Genomic DNA, 19,567 nt, shown 5'->3' with positions numbered 1-19,567 from the left:
CACTTTTGTCATGAGAACAGTTACTGTTTGTTTTAGGTTTTTATGTAATATGTGTACAGATTACTCTTTTTGTAATAAAAAAAAAAACAGAATGAAACATGAAAATGAGCATTTCAAGCAGTGAATATAACTCAATATATACTGAAGAAAGCATTTAGTTTTATTGGGACGGAGGTTAAACAAAGCCATAATGTCCTGGATAGACTGTAATACATGAGTATGGTAGCAGGTATAACCAGAGATGTCTAAAGAGGGAATAAATGAAGCAATGCCCTGAGTGCATGAGAAAAAGACTGCAGTAATCACTTAAATTTACCCCTAGAAGCAGTGGATGCATGAAGAACGAGCATGCACCTTAAACGTATAAATTATGCATTGCACAATGACTATCGACTATCCAACCGATAGTGAAAGAGAAGTATGCCCCCCCAAAAAAATACAAAAACACTCCATTTCCCACCAGAGTAAAGCAGCAACGAAACTCAGGATATGAATAAAACAATGTATCCACATGATACAGTGATTGGTCTAAGCTGAGACGCACAAAAAAAATGGCATTAGTTGTGTGATACTGATGTTCTACAACTACCTTTTAAGGAAGGAAATACAAGTCCTGTACATCTTTACACAAACCCAACACAAAGATGAACCCCCACCCCCACCCTAGACACTGAGCCCAAGCGAAGCAGACACCCCATAACGTGTCTATTGTAGAAGTCCTCAGAGACCCACAGTGTGAAGTAAGTAAGACATCGTATTTTCCCATCAGTGTCTTTAAGAAAATGCTTGACAGCTCAGAAATCATTGTCCGCTTTCTTTACCAATGAAAAATAACGACTCATGCATTACACTGGGCAATATCACTATTGCTGTTATACTATATATATATATATATTAATATAGTACATATACAAGACTGGTTGGAAACGGTTGATACAAAATGTGCATGACTAGGAATAAAAAAACGTTCTTTTAAAATAGAAACGTTTCTCCTGAAAAGGTACATCTTCGTTTCATTTTTTTTCTTTTTGGTTCATGAAAAAAAAAAGTGAGAAACAAAATTGTGTACTCATATGTACAATATGAACAAAGATGTGAACAATGTGCAAATCCGATTTCATGCAAACATTTGCATATGCAGCTTAGGTGCTTAGTTAGATATGGGTTAGTGCATGACTTGTGTGGTGTGTGTACGGGGGAGGAGATTGAAGTCACACACACCTATCCTATGCAGCAAGTTATTACATAACACGCTCAATCCCACATACACGCTTAGCATTCGTTCATTCATGGAGACATTCAGATGGGAAGCATTATGGTGAGCACCAGCAGAAGTTACATTTAGACGTGAATGGATGTAGTGCGTGACGAGGTGAGACTTTGATTCAAAGTTACCAACACCCTCAGTCACAACAAGACACCAAACTAAACGATATATTAAACACACTTTTAAGGTTCACCACCTCTTCATCAAAGACCACGGTGGGGAACAATACTGTAATTTACCTCATTGGAAATCATGACAAGATATTTAACAGGTCTAGTCATATGCAGTATTATGTAGTTGAACAAAAATGTTTGATAAAGAAGTCTACCTACTCCTACTGTATTAAGTAGATACGTAGACTGAATCACTGCTTTGGACATGAATGTCCTTCCCTTACATAGAGGGCCACCATCAAATGCAATAAAAAAATATAATGTAACGGTAAACTAAAGCAAACACTGGTACGCTCATTGATGAATGCATTTGTAAAGCAACATTAATCATAGAAAGAAATAGCATGTGATGTGAGCAAAAGGTCTCTTTCCAGTTCCAAATGTGCCAATTTGACACCCCATCCAAAGTATTAATTCTCACACTTAACAAGTGCAATGTATAGAGAGGTCCATGTGCAAATCCACATACTGTATATCTAAAGTTACAGCCACATTTAACAAAATGTGATGACCGGTGACATCTGTGGGTGATACTGATGAGGTTCATTGTCTATATACTGTGACAGATTATGTTGGAGAGCACTAGCAATAACGACCTAAGAAATCTGCAAAATAACCCATAAGCATCTTCTTAAACTGTTAAAAATTGTACTTTGTTTTCCATTACAAAGACATACTAGTTGAAAGGCAACCTTAAAGCAAAGGAAAATAATAAATAGGAGGGCTTGGCTTAATGGCTTTTAAATCAAAACTATTTCACAATTTTCTGCAAATATTCTGCAACAATTGAGTAGTGAATGACAGGACAGAGGGCATTATTCTGTACAGCCTCTTTAAGTCAGACAGACAGACAGACAACACACGAGGGTTTAAGATAAAAAGTTTCAAAAGGAAACAATCTCCTGTAACTGAAAAGGTGTGAATTCCACACTAAGGCATTGACGCACACAGACACTGGAACCAGAAATAAATACACACACACACACACACACACACACACACAAATCTCTTTTCTCCATTAAAATATGTAAATACAGGGCTACAGTTTCCTTTTGGCTAGTGAGAAGTAAGAGGACAGGAGAGGGATGAGAGAGAATAAAAAAGTGTGGGCGGCTATACCTCAACTCAAATGTCCAGAGACCCTCTCTTCTTCACCTTCAACCACCCTCCTGCTCTCCCACGGCCCCCTGCTTGCTCCGACCTGCCCATGGGCCCAAGCCAAAGGGAGCCAGGGGACCGTAAAGTGAGGCTTGATACCTGCGCTCCATGTGGTTTAATAACAGTCTTGGAGGGATGACCAGCTTAGTGGTGATGGATTTTTGACCCTGTGCCACCAATACCTCAAAAGTCCGAGGGCATAGTTTCGTCCTGTCTTGACCCGCCCGCCAGCCTGGCCAAAGCAGCTGGGGGGAGGGGTGGTGGGGGTCTACGGTGAGGAGGACGAGGAGGCAGTCGCGTGGAACTTGACGAAGGCGATGGCGGCCAACTCCTTACAGAACTCCTCCAGCACGATGACCCCTTCCAACAACGTCATGTGGTCGATACTGGAAGCAGGGATCGACAGGCGTGGGGTCACAACTTAACTCATATAGGACTGAGACCCATTCTTGCTATATAGTGTAGATCATACATGGGCAACTGTCAGCCCGTGGGCCACTTAATGCGGCAGGTTAATATCCAAACATTGATATATTATTGATTTCAGCTACTAGTATTAAAACCCTGAATGGGTTTTAATGCACAAAGTCTGGACTAGATGGGTAGTCCTCAAAGTGGGGTACCGTTCATTGACAGGTGTACTGCCTGCCACTGTTAGTGTGCATTATTGCCACCTAGTGGTGGTTTTGTATTTAGGTTTAGTTTTGCATTTTTTTGCTAGCTTGCTGTAGTCAGCATGTGTTCAGTGTTTGCAAGACAGCAGAGGAGAGAACATGCTTGAACCTGTTCTCTTGACAAGCCTTGGAAACTAAATGACGGTAAGCGCATTTCTGTTGGTTTTCTTAAAGTTTTGTTTTCTTGTAGTCTATCTGAATACTATTGAAAGTTTGGTTGAAGCTGGCTGAAGCTAATTATAAGATAATCAACCTCACTGCCATGTCATGTAAGTGCATTACACTATGTTTGGTGAGAGCAGTGTTTTTTCATGTCTATTGCAGTATGTTGTATTTATGCTAGGCAATAACCATCATAAACTGTAAACTCAGTCAATTCAACTAGGGAGGGCAGAATAGCAGGGTTCCAAATGGATCTGAGACTGTACAAATGGACCCTTATGGGTCCATTTGTACAATCTCAGAATTATAGGGGTACTTGAAATTAAAGGATTAAGAACCACTGGTCTAGTTTAATCACTTTAATCCCGGCATCCCTAGAGGCAGAATGTTTCAGAAGTACTCACTTGATACCCTCTGGCTCGAGTCCCAATAATCTCTTCCTGACTAGCAGGAGTTTGGGTGTGAAGTCTGGGATACGCTGAATTCTCAACATAAGATCACCCACCACCTATATAGACAAATGATAAGTAATAATAATTATAAATAAACAGCAAATGTAAATAAAACAACAGCAAATGCACATATTCAATTCCATGCACACAAGAGCTCCCCGGGCACCAAATATTATCTAGACATTCAACATTGCAGAGCGTTGTCTTATCAAGGCGTCCACCCAGCTGTGACTTACCCTGACAATGACAGAGAAGAGAGACCTACAGCCAGGGGCCAGGTTGATATAGGGGTCCAGCAGGTACTCGTGCATGTGGGGGTGAGGTAACAGAGACAGCTTCGACAGCACCGAGGTCACCTGGAGGTTTACATCGTAGGGCTGCAAGAAAACAAAATCAATGTTGAGTTCATAGCCATGCTGCCCTTTCACCTGAAAGATAATGGGCAACTAAATCTTATGCACACCTGATATGCTCTGAGACGAGTGCGTAGGCAGGGCTCAATGTATTCAGAAAACATGCAAAAAGTGCATAAAGACCCGCACACCGTCTGCACATCTCAGAGATACCTGAAGGTGGTCTTTCACCGAAGCCTTGCCTAAATAAAGTGTTCGTAAGTGCAGACGGTGTGCAGGTCTTTATGTACCGGTACTTGAAAAATAATAAAACACCTTATTGTGATGTGTGTGCAAATTAGAACATCAGCTAGATAATTATCATTTATCAAGCACTGTGTGGTCCTAATTGCACGTCATGGTAGGTGGTTAGAGGCGCTTCACAATAGTGTGAATTTTACTGTGAAATATGAATTATCAAGGTGTCGTTTAGGAAGAGAACTCAGTTAATTGAGGGGGGCGTGCACTATTGAACGTGGCTCATGACGGCAACCCTAACTAATAATAAAAATAATAAACAAAGGCAGCTCCGTTCTGTTCAATCCAATCCCTACTGAAATGAGGTTGGCTGTCCACATGAATGGGTCGATTATGCAAGTGGAACAATATTACATATAATATTACAGTTTTAAGAGGTGGGGGCGTGTGGAATGTCATATAACAATTATGGGCATGGTAAGAAGCGCTTTCGACACCCCGTGGAGTGCGCAAAACGGCCGTGAATTAGTCATGGGAGTGTTTAAGGAGTGTTTGAGACGTACCCAATCAACATGTCCGTACTATTCTCTTTACCAGTCAGCTGATGTCACATACGGAATGCACCCTTTGGGGATCGTGGTATTACATTTCTTCAGGCTGGCACCATAGAAGACATGACATGCCTTTGTCACAATTTAATTATTCCTATTGCACTGATGCATGCTATCACCTTTATGCCTCAAAAGAACAGACCCACCTATACCTTTCAGATCGGAATGGAACTGCGAGTAGATAGCAGCATATTGGCAAATTGGCAATCCATGCGTAATGTTCCCAGAATCGTCTAACCCCCGAACATGCAAGTTCGTTTGATATTGTTTAATTCGATAACGATAGAACCATGTACCATACAGCGAATGAAAGCAAGATTCCTAAGGAATATGGAGATTTTTTGGAGACATTTAATAAAACGGTTGAGAAATGAGAGAACCATGAGTGTTTATAGGCTAATATCAAAGTTTTTTTATGAAAGACAAACGGGCTGTGAACTTGAAGAGCTCAATCACCATCCCGACACGGAAGAAATATAGCCTAGTGCATGCATGTATATGCACTGTTGCACTTCCACACAGTAGCCTACACACGCTCTTTATTTGTTTCTATTGAAAAACACCAGTAAAATAACGTTTATTATATTTTATTTCATTCAAGTCACGACGAAGGAATGAGTTGAATGCGTGCTGCGTAATGCTGTGGCCCCGATGGTATGGTCTTCGCTGAGTTCGCTCGTAGCATTTTATTGAAGAAGACTTGAATCGGGTGTGATACAGCATATGAAAGCAAACTTCCCACGGATTATGGAGATGTTTTTATTTAATTTTAAGGTTGAGAAATGAAAGAATTATGGCCGTTTCTAATCTCAACATTTTACAAAAAAAAGACGCAAAACGAGGCTGTTGCCATGTCTCATAGAAACAAGTAAATAGGTCTATAAAAATAAGCGCATATAACAGGGGTCTGTAACCTATTTTAAATGAAGTGCCATGTTTTTATTTTCTAGATAGTGAGTCTGCCATATCCAGATTAATTTTAATGACACCACATTAAAATAGAAAAACATATTTTGATTGTCCACAAATATAAAGTTCTTCCTTCTTTTTAAATATGTTCTTGCACATTGTTATAATGATCATTATATATATCCCCCTGCAGTCAGAGTTCATAGTTTTAATGAATGAATGTGATGCATTGTGAGCTGGTATAGATATGCTATTTTCAAAAGTAATCTTGGAAAAAAATAATTTAATTTTTGGATTAGCCGTCCTTAGTTGGGCAAATGCATTCATCTGGGGATCCTTGACATGGGAATGTGCTGTGTGAGGATCACTGGTTTAAACAACATTAGGAGAAAAGCCCAAATAACCACTTTAGAAACAAGAAAAGCAACCACAAATAGTACAACTACCAATATTTACAAGCAACTTTACAGAAAAATATATTATAATAAACAGACATGGCAACACTCTAGCAGCCTCCCAGAGCCGCTCAAGTGTACAATCAAACAGTGCTTTTTGTGTTTATGAGGTGGTCAGACCCACGTCTAATCGTTGTTTTTAGGTCAAGGGGCTTAATAGCAAATTGCGCAAAGCGAAAATAATTAACATATGGACACTCCTACAATGCTAAAATATTCAGGAACGCCGTATGCCATATGTGTGTGCGTTCAACACGGGCCGATATGCCTTTCATAATACGAATGTGCGCAGAGCGAGGCCAATTTATGTATTACCACATGGTAAAACGCACCTTCAAAATCTAGGCCGAAGTGTGCAACAACAGACGCTGTCTAAAGGTCTCGTAGTGGTATAACAAACTCACCTGATCCAGGATGCGTCCCATTCTGTCAAAAAGGACCTTGAGGAAGTGGCCCTCAAAGAAGGGGATGTCCAAGTTACACTTTTCAAGAGGCTTCGGGCTCCCTCGCCAGTCCCATCGTAGACATACCCCACAATAGTCCTTGAACTGAGGATATATAGGACGGTCTGCATTCGTTATGTTATATACAGTACATACGTGGATGATTTATCTCTGTGTTGGCGCTTCAATCACACAGGAACCTTTTGCTAAACAAGAACACACTACTATTATATGAACGTATTGAAAATGGAGGATGGGATGTACTGGGACGGCGGAATGAAGGGGCGATTTGGGGTCAAGGATGAACATTGAGTTAACGAACTAAAAGGCAGAAGTACATGTGTGAAAAGGGATGGAGAAAGGGGCTTTGGCGAGCTTAAAAATATTGGGACCGGAAACAGAAATTGAATTTGTATTTTCATTTCCCATAACTTAAACATTATTATGCATTTGGAGAGGTTTTACTCTATGGATATTGACTACTATTAGACTGACCTGTCTGTGGGCATCTCGTAGGTATGTGTCATAGCCTGTGCCTTCCACGTGATACGATGACTTGGCCTCATCGGGCACCAAACACAGGAAACTGCAGGAAGCGTATAAACATTATAGAACTAAAAAGCAAAACGGGAACAATTGGATATTTCACATTAGGAAGTCACATGCCAGGAACAGTCTTCTTTGCACACCTGTTGACAATCTTGTGGACCTCCGTCTTGCCGTCAGGCTTCAAGTGGTCAGGACTCTGTTGTGGAGAGGAGCTCAGCCAATCAGAACCGGACAGTCTGCTGTCTGGAGAAAGGTCATCACCAAACAGCGGGTCCTCCTCCAGATCTCTGTCAAGAACCAGATTCATTAATAATCCATTGAGACCAGATTCTACAAAATGTCTTCTAACTCCAATTCATTTATTTGCATTTGTTACTAACATTTTCAATAGGTATATAACAAGTCAATTAGAATTCATCAAAACGTCAACTACTTTGTATGTAGTTATTTATTTTAAAGCTATCCCCTCAGGTTTGAGTGCACTGGATAATGAATGTATGTAGACACCTGGCTGTGTCTGGAAAACATAACCTTGTAAACATAACATGTCCATAACCCCCCCCCCCCCCCCCCCCCCCCCGACCACCACACAGACAGCGCTGTTCATTGGCATGGTAGGAGCCCGAGGTGGGAGAGATAACACAGCGGGTTGATGCATTCACTTTATTTGTTGTGTGTGGGTATTAGGCGGTTGCAGACGGGTGTCCTTACACAGCATCGTGAGGCTGGCCGTTCTCCAGAGGCTCTCTCTCCTCCTGAGGCTTGTTCTCCAGGTAGTTCCTGTCCTCCACGCTGCGCAGCACCAGACTGTGGAGGATGTGCTGGCTGGGCTTCTGGATCAGATGCTCGAACAGACGCAGCGTCATGATGCTTATCTGGTAAGAACAAATAAAAAAAAGACATAAAAACCAGGTACAGTGGGTTGGATGTCGATGACACATTTAGTGAGTAACGTAACTTAGTTTCTCCCATTGCAATCTCCTGAATTCATAGTTATACAAATCCAATGGGTGTTTTTCAGTTGATGTGTGGGATGTGTCTGGACAGCCCAGATCAGTCATTATTCTGTGTTTGCCTTAATACCCATTTTAACCCTTGGACTACCAATCCCAATTTTTTTGTTTGGGTAACAAATTGGCATATTTTTAATTCATCATTTTCACATTAATAGAAAGATCTGGTGGTTTGAACAGATGTTTTTTTTTCTTTTTTTTCATTGCTAGTGTATTCTCTCGAATTGCCACCAGATGGCGGGCACCATTATGCTGATTTTGGCCAAAATAGACGAATCTTCCTAAGTCACTTCCGGTTCACCGATCGACAACATCCGGTATTATTTTGACCCTAGTCACTAGCTTGGCTGGTCCGGATTGCTAAGCTAATGCTATATTTTTCATAACTAAGTCAAATTAACCTCAAATCAACCCCAAAACATCGCAAAATATCACATTTTTTACAGCGACGCACATAGAGACGGCGCGCGTGCACGATAGCGCACGATCACGCGGATTTCGGCCGCTTTTTTGTAAATTACATCCAACATTAGTGATATTAGCGAAAAAATATAATTTTTTGCTCCGTTGAACCCTAGATAACTGACATTGATTGACATTCCGTTAATTCCGTGAACGGGAGGTTTGTATTTTTAGAAATATTCAGTTTTTTCCGTTAATTGTAGCCCAGGGGTTAAGAGCCATATAATTATGTTGGACTGTATTTGTTTTAGTATTTACATATCACATTAAATGTAGTTGTTGGACAACACACTGATGGTGAGAAAATAAATCCACTATTATAAAGTACAGGAAATGAGCACACATCTAAACAATTGGTTACATCAGCAGAGCGTGGCATCTAAGTATAGCACTTTGGCACTGCAATTTAGGTCAAAAACTTCTTATTTTTTAGTTTTTGCATTCACAGGCTGATTATCCTTAAAATGAACAACAACAATGACGTGTACCTCATCTGAAAGGTGGTCACAGTGCTCTATGAGTCTGTGTCTCAGAGGGTTGCCAGTGATGGTGGCCAGGGTCTCTGGTTCCATGTCCTCCCCCAACAGGAAGTAGACCATCTCCTGGAGCAGAGCCTCAGAGGTGACCTGCCTGATGATCCTGTTCAGCAGCGCCGTCGAGGTCAGGATGCCCACTTCAGACCTACGGCCGGGACAGTGGGGACACCTCGTTACTAGGGCTGACCTTCGATTACGTTTTTAATGATCGATTAATCTATATTAATTTGTATCGAACTTCGACGCTTCGAAACCCAACGGGGGGGGGGGGGGTGCGTGCGTGCGCGATGCGAGGCGCGGCGCGATGCGAGCAGTGACTCTTTGGTTTAAACAACGTTATAGCGGAGAGAAAGTCATGCTTGGATTGGTATCATTTATTTTAAACGATAGATAAGCCTTCATGAAAGCAGTGACGCACAAATAATTAGGCATAATAAAACAAGTCAACTGCCTGACGCAGGCATTACCTCTCAAAAAAATAAAATATATAGCCTATAATCAAAGCTTCTCTTCCGATTGAAACTCAGATGTGAAAACACCAAAAAAAGCACCAGTCCTGGAGCTCCAGGCGCGCTAATTTGCGCCGCGGTCTACGCCGCTCTCAGACCCTTCCGACGAGGCTCTTTCTTGGGGTAGAAAAGTGTGGATGACCGCGGCTCAAATTAGCGCGCCTGGAGCTCCAGGACTGGTGCTTTTTTTGGTGTTTCCCCTGTCCCATGCGTGATTCGCCGCAGATTTTTCGCCGCGGATTTTTCGCCCCACTTGGGCCATCCCATATGTGTTCTTTGTTCTCCTTGCATATTCTAAAATGCAACCACACTTTAGATTTCTTTTGTGGCGGCATGAGTGCAGGCTGCTGTGTGTGTGTGTGTGTGTTGACTTCCTTGTTGTTACCACCACGAGTGAGCCGAGAGGGGAGGAGGCGTTGCGGTGCTGCGAGGCGCGAGCATGGCTCGCGGACCAAACGGGGCCGTCTCGCGGACCAAAAGCGGCCGCTTTTTTTTTAATGACTATTCGATTCAAAATTTAAAAATCGATTCCCGTGCGTATCGATTGAACATCGATTAATCGATTTTTTTGGGTCAGCCCTACTCGTTACCCACATGACACTTCATACGCAGCCACACCTTAGCCCATTTAGACCGGAGGACGATTCTACAAATCTCTTCTAAATCGTGACAGTTTTCTTGTTTTTCTATATCAGTCGTTCTCAAACATTTGGGGGGGGGGGGGTTACGCGCTTGTAGATCTGCTATTTTTCAATAGCTAAAGTATAACACTGCTTAAAAAACCTTAAGGGGTTCCCGTCCAGAATGGGATAACACAGTGAAAGACGTTTATGTCGACGCATGCAGCTGAGTCCTGAAAGGAGCGACACTCACGTCTGCATAAGCTGGGGCTCCATGACGGCCACAAAGAATCGATCCCTCACCGCCCTCGACATCACCGCAGCCGCCGACTGGAGACAAACGAATCAAACCCACAATTAGCCGTCGGTGAACTTTGACAACAAAAACAACATACTATTTTTTTAACCACAGCAGTGAGTGAGTGCAATGCATCAACGAAGGGATGAGTCAGCAGGAACGGAACGGCCCTCAAACCTTCTGAGCCTCCTTGATGAGCTGGTCACAGTAATCAAGCCACGACAGGAAGGAGATGAGAGCCCTCTTTCCTGTGAAGACGGCAGCGTCCTCCTTCAGGTTGTACACATCCAGACTGAAATAGAATAAAGAACAGCAAGGCCATAGGCCTAGTTTAGGTTGTACACATCCAGACTGAAATAGAATAAAGAACAGCAAGGCCATAGGCCTAGTTTAGGTTGTACACATCCAGACTGAAATAGAATAAAGAACAGCAAGGCCATAGGCCTAGTTTAGGTTGTACACATCCAGACTGAAATAGAATAAAGAACAGCAAGGCCATAGGCCTAGTTTAGGTTGTACACATCCAGACTGAAATAGAATAAAGAACAGCAAGGCCATAGGCCTAGTTTAGGTTGTACACATCCAGACTGAAATAGAATAAAGAACAGCAAGGCCATAGGCCTAGTTTAGAACAAAGAACAGCAAGGCCATAGGCCTAGTTCAGCTGGCTCTCATCTGTGGAGCATTTTACAAACACTCCAAAATACTATACAGCATATGCAGCATGCTGTTGAACCTGGAACGGAACCTTTGTCCTTTTTAGACGGTGAGTGAAACCAACACCGTCTTACATAAACCGATTGAAGACCAATAGCACTTAAAAAACTAAACTTTTTTGAATATCTGAGTAAAGTCCTTTTAACTGGATCAGCTAGCGCGCCAGCCGTTTTTGGAAAAAAACTCCTAAAATCACCCAGTGTCCATGACATCATGGAGTCCAGGAAGTAAGTGAGCCCAGTGTCCATAACATCATGTCCATGAGTCCATATGAAATACAAAAAAATATAAAAACCACATCAAAACCCCAGGAAAGTGTTTGTCTCCCAAACATAATCAAAATAAGATCTGGTTGTAAAAGGGGTGAAGTGTCCCTTTAAGAATTAAGACTCTTAACATTGAGAAATCATTAGGCTTCCCCTGTCTAGTAAAAGATAAATCACACCCATGTGAAGTGAGGGGCGCTCTTATCATCATACATCTAATTCTGGCCATTCACATTACGTATTCACTTTTCTGTCCTCACTTTTCATCAAGTCCTCAAGGCTAATTAATAACTTGTGGCGTCCTCAATTCACACTTCACCCCTCACTGCGTGTGAAGTGAGGGGCACTCTTATCATCATAATATCACATTCCGTGCTCAGCCAATCAAATCATCACAAATGTCATTCCGGCCAATCAACTTTTGGCATCTTCACTTTTCTGCCTCCACTTTGCTCAGCCAATCAAGTCATCGCTATGGGGTGATCAGCCAATCATCAGCCAATGTTTGTTCACACAGACCCACAAAGCTGGGCATAGGAGGGGCTAGATCCCACTAGAAAAAGGTGAAGAGAAACTCACCCCCAGTTGACAGCCTCCACCGTCTCGATATCCAAGGGGTCCATGGACTGCGGCAGAGCCTTGTAGAAGGACGCCAGCCTGTCTGTGAGGAGCTCACACAGCTCTGTGTTTTCCATCAGACACTTGGCAGCTGCAGGCTCTGGTAAACTGACCAGCAGCATCAGGCCCTCGCATGCCTTCACCACTACCCTGCCATCCTGAGCGGTCAGAGGGAAGCCAAAGGAGCGTGAATTTGTGAGCAATGAATACAGAAAAGCAGTGTGGGAGACTTTTCTTGTTCCGTATAAAAATCAGCTCAAGTCAAGTCATCATAATTGTATTGATTATTCTGAACTGACAATCCCACCTCCCTCATATTGCTATAATTGAATATGTTCATAGTAAATTAAAGAGTTAATTAAATGTGTGGAAATGGGTATTCAGTGGTGTGTTCATGAACACCCAACAAATTCTAAAACATTGCATGCTGGTGCTGCTAGTGTGTTGTGTTGTACTAACTGGGCTCTTGGTGAGGTTGAGCAGGGAGGTGACCAGATTGTAGTTGTTGCTGTTGTTGTTGTTGCTGCTGGTGGTGGTTGGACTGCAGCTGGCTCCAGCATGAGGCTCCTGTGGAGTTGTGACCAATCCCTCTGCCTGGGGCTGTCCGGTGTCTGGGGCAGACAGGTTCTCCGTCACGCCTGCTGCCCCTTCAAAACGCTTTGTTTCGGGCCTTTTGGGCTTGTTCTGCAAGTAACAAGATCAGATAAAAGATAAAGAGGCACCAGGCATTCTCTTTGCTAAAAGGGAGTTGTTGGACACCACCACGGTTCAACTGCATCTATTCTAATACTGCTACTGTTCCAGAAGTAAAAGTAGAAGTAAAACCGAGCAGTGTTTTGTGTCTTTAGTTTATTCGAGTGAAGTCACTGGAGTAATATATGCGATTAGGAAAACTACACCACAGGGGAATTTAATGTCAATATCAATTGCATCATGAATATTGTTATTTTCAAAGACCAATAACCACTGCACCAATTAACCAAAATAAATATCCAAAGTGTCATTGATGTGTATTGAAGTGTCAACTGATGAATGAATCATTTGAGTTTACGGATCCCCTTGTTCCCAGTAACCTACCTCGAGGAAGAAGTTGACGAGGTACGGGTCCTGCTTCAGTTTGGCACAGACTATGCAGAGGAACTGGATCTCCTCGTTTTCCGTAGGAGCGGTCAGCACCTCCCCACACAGACGGATCAGTTTCTGATAAGGCAGAGAAAACTACTTGCATAACCCGTCGCTTTGCAAAGTACCTGGCTGGAACATCCAAACTAGAGAGACACCAGTATCCTGACTGCCACGGCTCTCTTACCTGTACAGGCCTGTGGACATTAATGTGGGGCAGGAGAGGCTGACGAATGCGTCCAAGTAGCTTTGTGTAGAAGGTCAGAACCTGCTGCTTCATCCCTGGAGGACACTGATAAAGAGGGGATAAAAATACAACATCCACCACCACCATTAGGGAGCAGCGATTTGGATATTTAAAACATTAATGCCAAGAGCACCTCTAAAGTGGACAGAGTACTTATTGTTGCTAGGTTCAATTCTCACATATTTTGCATTATTAGTACAAATAGGAAAACCGAAATATCTCATGGAGTAAACATGTATACCAGAAACCGAATCGTTGTATGTGGGTGCAGTTACGTAACTTACACGAGGTGCTCGGTGTGCTTCCCCAAAACCACTAGCCACCAAGAGCAATAAAACACAGCGCTAAAAAGAGGAACACTCCTAGTCTTTAACATATATGCGTGGCCGAAAGCTCACAAATATTTTCGGTTGATCACTAAATCTCGAATAGCCATCTAGAGAACTTATCCAGTTATTATTGCACACTGACTTACATCTGCCTTTCCCAGTGTGTAGAGTGTCTCCAGGATTTTGTGGTGCAGGAGGTACTCCATGCAGGGCCCTGTCTCTCCAGACTCCCTCTCCCCTTCCTCCTGGGTTAGGATGTCCAGCATCTGCTCCAGGTGGGATGGGATGTTGGTGTCCGTCACAGGCGCTTTGTCATCTGAGAGAGAGAGAAACCCAGAAACTATCTGAACCTGAAACACACTGATTGGCCAATGGGATATTATATACACACAGAATAACTCTTCCTACTTCCGGGCTGCTTCCCTACCTCCTTCACAGGTGTTACTGATGATACTAATTAAGGTTCCGTTCCATATAGGGCGCGTTCTGAAATAGCACACTGAGCAATGCAAACTAATAGGAGAGTGCGCTCCCTGTGCGCATTTCTGAACGCACCCTTAGTGTGCAGTGGTTCTCAAACCTTTTAATTTCAAGGACCCCCATAATTCAGAGTAACTCAGAGTACACACCCATACAGGGCCATTAGGAACCCACTCAAGGACACTTTGAGACCCACTGGTGTAGCAGTGTTTCCAGTGAGCCAACACGCAGAGGCACAATAGCAGCACCCTGACTCTGTTTGACCAGAATGGAACAGAGCCTTCATTAGTATCAGCGGTTACACCTGTGAAGGAAGTAGGGAAGGGGCCCAATTAAGTTCTTTCCAAAAATTCCAAAAGTAGAAAGGAACACAGTGCCAACTTCCATGGCGCATCCGACTGTGCAACGCGCAACCATATTTGATGTCTGTAATGTGTTACCGGCAGAGTGGTAAGTCATCCAAATAAGTCCTCAAACTATTTATGTAATACTATAAAATCATTATCTACCAGTTTATTGATGGCATCGACCACTTCAGCAAAGTTGTATGATTGAAATCTAGAACATGCAAGACCGCAGACCCTGTCTCAAAAAAAGCCTGGTACGACATTACACACAACCAAAATAGCAGTTACTGTTACACACATCCGGGTCATTTGACCCTCTGTTTAATTTGTATTCTCACTACTCTGTGCTGTTGTGAAGTTTAAAGTTGTTCTCACCTGAAGTCTCTATGTAATAATGTGTTATAGCCTTCCAGTGATAGACAAAGTCCTCCTGCAAGGGCAGCGACGGGGCAAGCTGAAAAAGAAAACGGCATCAAGATAATGTGCAACAACGATATTTGTAGTAGTCAGTGTGAAGTCAGACTGTGAACAGTCAGACTGTGAAGTCTGATATTTATTCGAATTTCGACCAACAGGTCAATATCTCAGCCAGGTATTTGTTCAGTGTGTAACATTAGATTGAGGTGGTTTGCTGCAGTTGCTGGGCACAACTTGGGAACAGTCTCTGTTTGTTTGTTTTTGGGACTGTATACAAATGAATAGAATGGTAACCATTGGTTACCCTTGTTTGTTTTTAAGTCATGTGCCACAAATATATACCCGGTAAGGGATTTTGGATGGGTCTCTAGCAAACATGAATAGATAACCTAAAGTCTGTGTACACTACTTCTCCAGCCAAATGATCCCCACATTAGGGTATAGTATTGAGCAATAAGTGTATGCAACTTTGGGTCTAGCTCCGGTCCATAACTTGGGTCCGTGTCCCATTTTCAGCTCAGGTCAAGTGTTTTTATGGTGTCCCTTAATTAGAAGTTTTGAGCTCATCCTTTCAAAGAAACAGGTTCAATTGGGCAGGTTGCTACATACTATGAGGCTAACAGCTATAGATGGGTCCATTACGCAAAACCATTTTCAAGCAAACTTATCTAGGGAACTTCTATCGTTTATTCATGCTATATACCCAACTTTAACCCAAACCCTTGACACAAAAAAAGAATAGCTGGTGAGATTCGCATGTTGTAGTTATCTAGCTAACCGTAGCCAGCTGTTAGCTCAATTTGATAGCAAATATGTTTGGCACCAAAACAAGAAAGAAAGCGGTGTGGTACAGACGGTACATGTTATTACAACACAGTAATAACATGTACCAACAACTCTAACGACATAATAACCACAATATAGCGTTAAAAACAAACGGAAAAGGACATGTTTACGTCGATTCGCTAAGGTTACCTAACCAGGTAGCTGGTGTTGTTCTTGTTAGCATGCTAACGCGACGTAATGTTTGGGCAAGGAGGGCCTTTCTTTAATCGACACAAAGCCAAAACATCTTGGCCGAGGATAGGAGACACTGACTTTGAGACGGACACACAGTTGATGAGAAACTCACCGCTTCGACGGCGTGCTGGAGAATGGACGTGAATTTGGAGAACATTTTGTTCTTCGACTGGACCAGTTTCTCCCGAGAAGATCTAGAGAATTCCTCTATCTTCTTCTTCCTATTGCTGCCGCCCCGATCCAGATTGGAGCCCGTCTCATGCACTGACCCTTGAACGTAAAATAATAAAAAGCCAGCACACAGATCAAGTCGTAAAATGGTAACAGCTTGTACTGTAAAAGACTCCACAGACGGACAGACAGGCCTTCTGGCACGACTACTGTAAACAACACGACGTCTACTGCTGCTCTAGTCTAACGTTACGTTTCACTCTATGGACACCGTGGCACTTCCACGGCCAAACACTGAAACACGCCACCTGTTTGCCCACCAGGGGGCGCACAAATACAATCCAGAGACATGAAGTGGGGGCTATCAATTAAAGCAATAATCAATGCGTTGAATAATAATCACCTGGCTGGCTGTTAAATAGGCATTTATCGAAACGCGTTTAAAAGGGTAAGAAATAGCATGTAAATTGCCGATATACGTGCACCTGACAACACGTTAAGGTCTTATTTTAATAGAAGAAATTAAAGGAGGACAAAGTAGGCTATAAATAATTAAAATCTTAAGAAGTTCAACTTCAAGTTTGAAGTTAGGCTTGTCGACGGACTTTAATTTCCACATAAAGTGTTTTGTCTGTTATTGGGAGAAGGCTTAAAGCGTTCAATAATTAACCTAGTGGATTCCAATTCAACTCCTCGACCATAAATCAATTGATTATGGTCTTTACGTGTAGGTTATTTAAATAAGTGACAGTAGCCTAAAGAGACCAGCTCAGGTTATATAGCTTATGTTGGCCTACATTGTTAAAATAATGACGGTAAAAAATCAAACTGTAGGCCTAGTAGGCTCCCTCGTTTAGCTCATATGTATTGTGAATCCGGAGGCAGCAGGCAGCAAACTTTATGATTCAACCAGCCATCATTTTGACCACAGCGCAGTCACCACAGGAAAAAGAAAGTAGGCTGGCCGAATCAATTCTCTCCCACATTTTTGAAAACCCTTATCGACAGGGATCCACAACCCGGCATTTTACAATGGTTCAATTCGTAACTTTATACCCCTGGGCTATTATGCTAAATATTAATAAGCACCCACCCGGTCCCTGTCTTAAACTATAGTGGGCAAAATAGCGTGGATGCTGTGTGTTCCAGGACACGCCCTGCCGCCGCTATAAAGTGCTCTCTCCATCGTGCAGTATAGTCTGCTCTACCAAATGCCGGCTGGCTTCTAACTCCCTATCATCTCATCAATGATGGCAACGACACCAAAGAACAGATAATATCAGCGGGTGATCTTCGCCTTCAAAGCGGCACCGTCCGGGGGATCGTCCAAATCTCGGTAAAAAAGGACGGCTTTACCTACCGGGCATGTCTGCTAGAGGTGAGTTAGCCTATATCTTTTGCCGCAGAAGCCTTCATCTCGAATAAACGGGAATAGCAGAGGGGAAAACACTCTTTCTTTGCGGGTTCTTGGGTGAAATGGAGTGAGCAGCCTATATTTGCGTCGTCTTTTGGGACCAGCATGGCTGTTGTAATGGCACTATAACTAGGTTACGGTCCATAGCTGAAACTATGCCTCCTCTTAGTCTTACTGCAGGCAGCTCTGCTGTTACACAGCCCACCACAACTTCATATTGTCTCAATAAACAGTTTGCACTCTGGAAACCTGTAACCTGAAAAAGACAGCTTTATCATTTTTTCATGTCTATGTGACCTCTTTAATGCAGCCTATAACTATAGCGTTTATTTTTGTTTGAGGAGAGACATATAACGTGACTGAACAACATGGATATTGCATAGCCTACTTGCTGACTTGCTGTCACTTAAAAAACTGTTTTTGAGGGCCTTTGGTTTTTTATATCATTCAAACTTGGATGCCTATTGCCTATGGTAACCAATAATGATTGGCTTTAGCTTCACCTTTGTGGTTAAGTAGAAATGCACTCTCGAGATGCCAACTTGCATCTTGCACACAAGTAAGCCATGCATGGCCTACTTGTGCGCAAGCAGAGCGCGCCATGAGGTGCGCTCACCACTGCTGGTACAACTGCTGTTCTGAGTCCTAAAGCTCTCTGCTGCTGTCTGGGTAAGACTGCTGCTCTGAGTCCTAGAGCTCTCTGCTATTCTAAATCACTGATGGACTACAGCTCCTGTAGCCTGGCTAGAAAGAAAGAAAGAAAACACATTAACATGGCCTTAATGTTATCATATTACTATACAGTTACACTATGATTGCTGGCTTGTTTTGTCCATTTGGCTATGATCTGGTTATGGAGGGGCTATGCCAGTCTTTTTATAGTTCACATATCACAGCCTCTGTGGCGGGCTCCTTCAGGCTCTGTGGAACCTGAGGTGGGATCATGGCTTTGAACTCCTGTGTCAGTTGATGTGGCTCACTGCATCTGTTCTGCCTGGCTCCTGCCGGAGATCGATGGTGGTGTTCAGAGACCCCTGGTTTGACAGTCCCCCTGTGGTATATAGACCTGATTAGCAGGCTTAACACTGCTGCAAGACGGTGATCGTTATTCATGAGAAGTAACTATCCTGCAGTAGAATGAAGCAGAGGTTATCATGTTGTCATGTGTGGGTCACAATGTAGGGAGTTGTGATGTGATTGTCACAGATGAAACAAGGTTTTATTATTACATATTGATTTTCTATTTATATTTTCTACACATTCTTTGCAGTCAGTTTGAGCCAATGTCACTGAACCATTACCAAAGTAATTTCTTCAATAATTTGTAATAAGCGTTTGACTTTGACATATTTCTTTACCTCCACTTTAACCTCCACTTAGACTCGAGGATTAACTTTTGAGTGAGAATTCGGTGGTCAAGATCACTGTGACCTCACAAAACACACTTCATAGTATTTCAATATACCTGTAGTGATAACTTACATTTCACCAAAAAACACCTTTCATTCATGTCCTTGTGTCTTCACTGCATATGAGTC

At 42.6% G+C, this 19,567-nt stretch overlaps 3 protein-coding genes across 7 annotated transcripts in view; 2 read left to right on the top strand and 1 right to left on the bottom strand.

Moving 5' to 3' along the window:
- The window catches only part of fbln7 (fibulin 7), a 249,864-nt gene extending 245,331 nt beyond the window's left edge, over window positions 1-4,533 (top strand). The window contains exon 10 of the transcript XR_014569866.1: window positions 4,518-4,533. The gene's annotated coding sequence lies outside the window, so the exon portion shown is untranslated. The remainder of the gene's footprint in view (window positions 1-4,517) is intronic.
- fhip2a (FHF complex subunit HOOK interacting protein 2) lies at window positions 140-18,070 on the bottom strand. The gene is made up of 18 exons (XM_083775298.1): window positions 17,976-18,070; window positions 16,557-16,714; window positions 15,383-15,461; window positions 14,327-14,496; window positions 13,792-13,896; window positions 13,560-13,682; window positions 12,942-13,166; window positions 12,444-12,640; window positions 11,059-11,173; window positions 10,837-10,913; window positions 9,407-9,599; window positions 8,155-8,318; window positions 7,584-7,730; window positions 7,390-7,480; window positions 6,856-6,999; window positions 4,123-4,263; window positions 3,839-3,942; window positions 140-2,984 (listed from the first exon to the last, which is right to left on the bottom strand). The coding sequence occupies exons 1-18, from the start codon at window positions 17,980-17,982 to the stop codon at window positions 2,867-2,869; spliced, it is 2,358 nt and encodes a 785-aa protein (XP_083631424.1). The 5' UTR covers window positions 17,983-18,070; the 3' UTR covers window positions 140-2,866.
- Window positions 17,545-19,567, top strand: part of LOC310866027 (actin-binding LIM protein 1-like) — a 90,612-nt gene continuing 88,589 nt past the window's right edge. For all 5 annotated transcript variants that reach the window (XR_014569865.1, XM_083775311.1, XM_083775309.1 and 2 more), the window contains exon 1: window positions 17,545-17,993. Coding sequence is in view for 4 of the 5 variants with exons in the window: in XM_083775311.1 (XP_083631437.1) it covers window positions 17,981-17,993 (13 nt within the window). In the remaining variant the exon portion in view is untranslated. The remainder of the gene's footprint in view (window positions 17,994-19,567) is intronic.

This window comes from Protomyctophum parallelum (assembly GCF_964188405.1).
Source record: "Protomyctophum parallelum genome assembly, chromosome: 10".
NCBI classification, from domain to species: domain Eukaryota; kingdom Metazoa; phylum Chordata; class Actinopteri; order Myctophiformes; family Myctophidae; genus Protomyctophum; species Protomyctophum parallelum.
The sequence above is the reverse complement of the archived record's forward strand: the minus strand, read 5'-3'. Positions and strand labels throughout refer to the sequence as shown.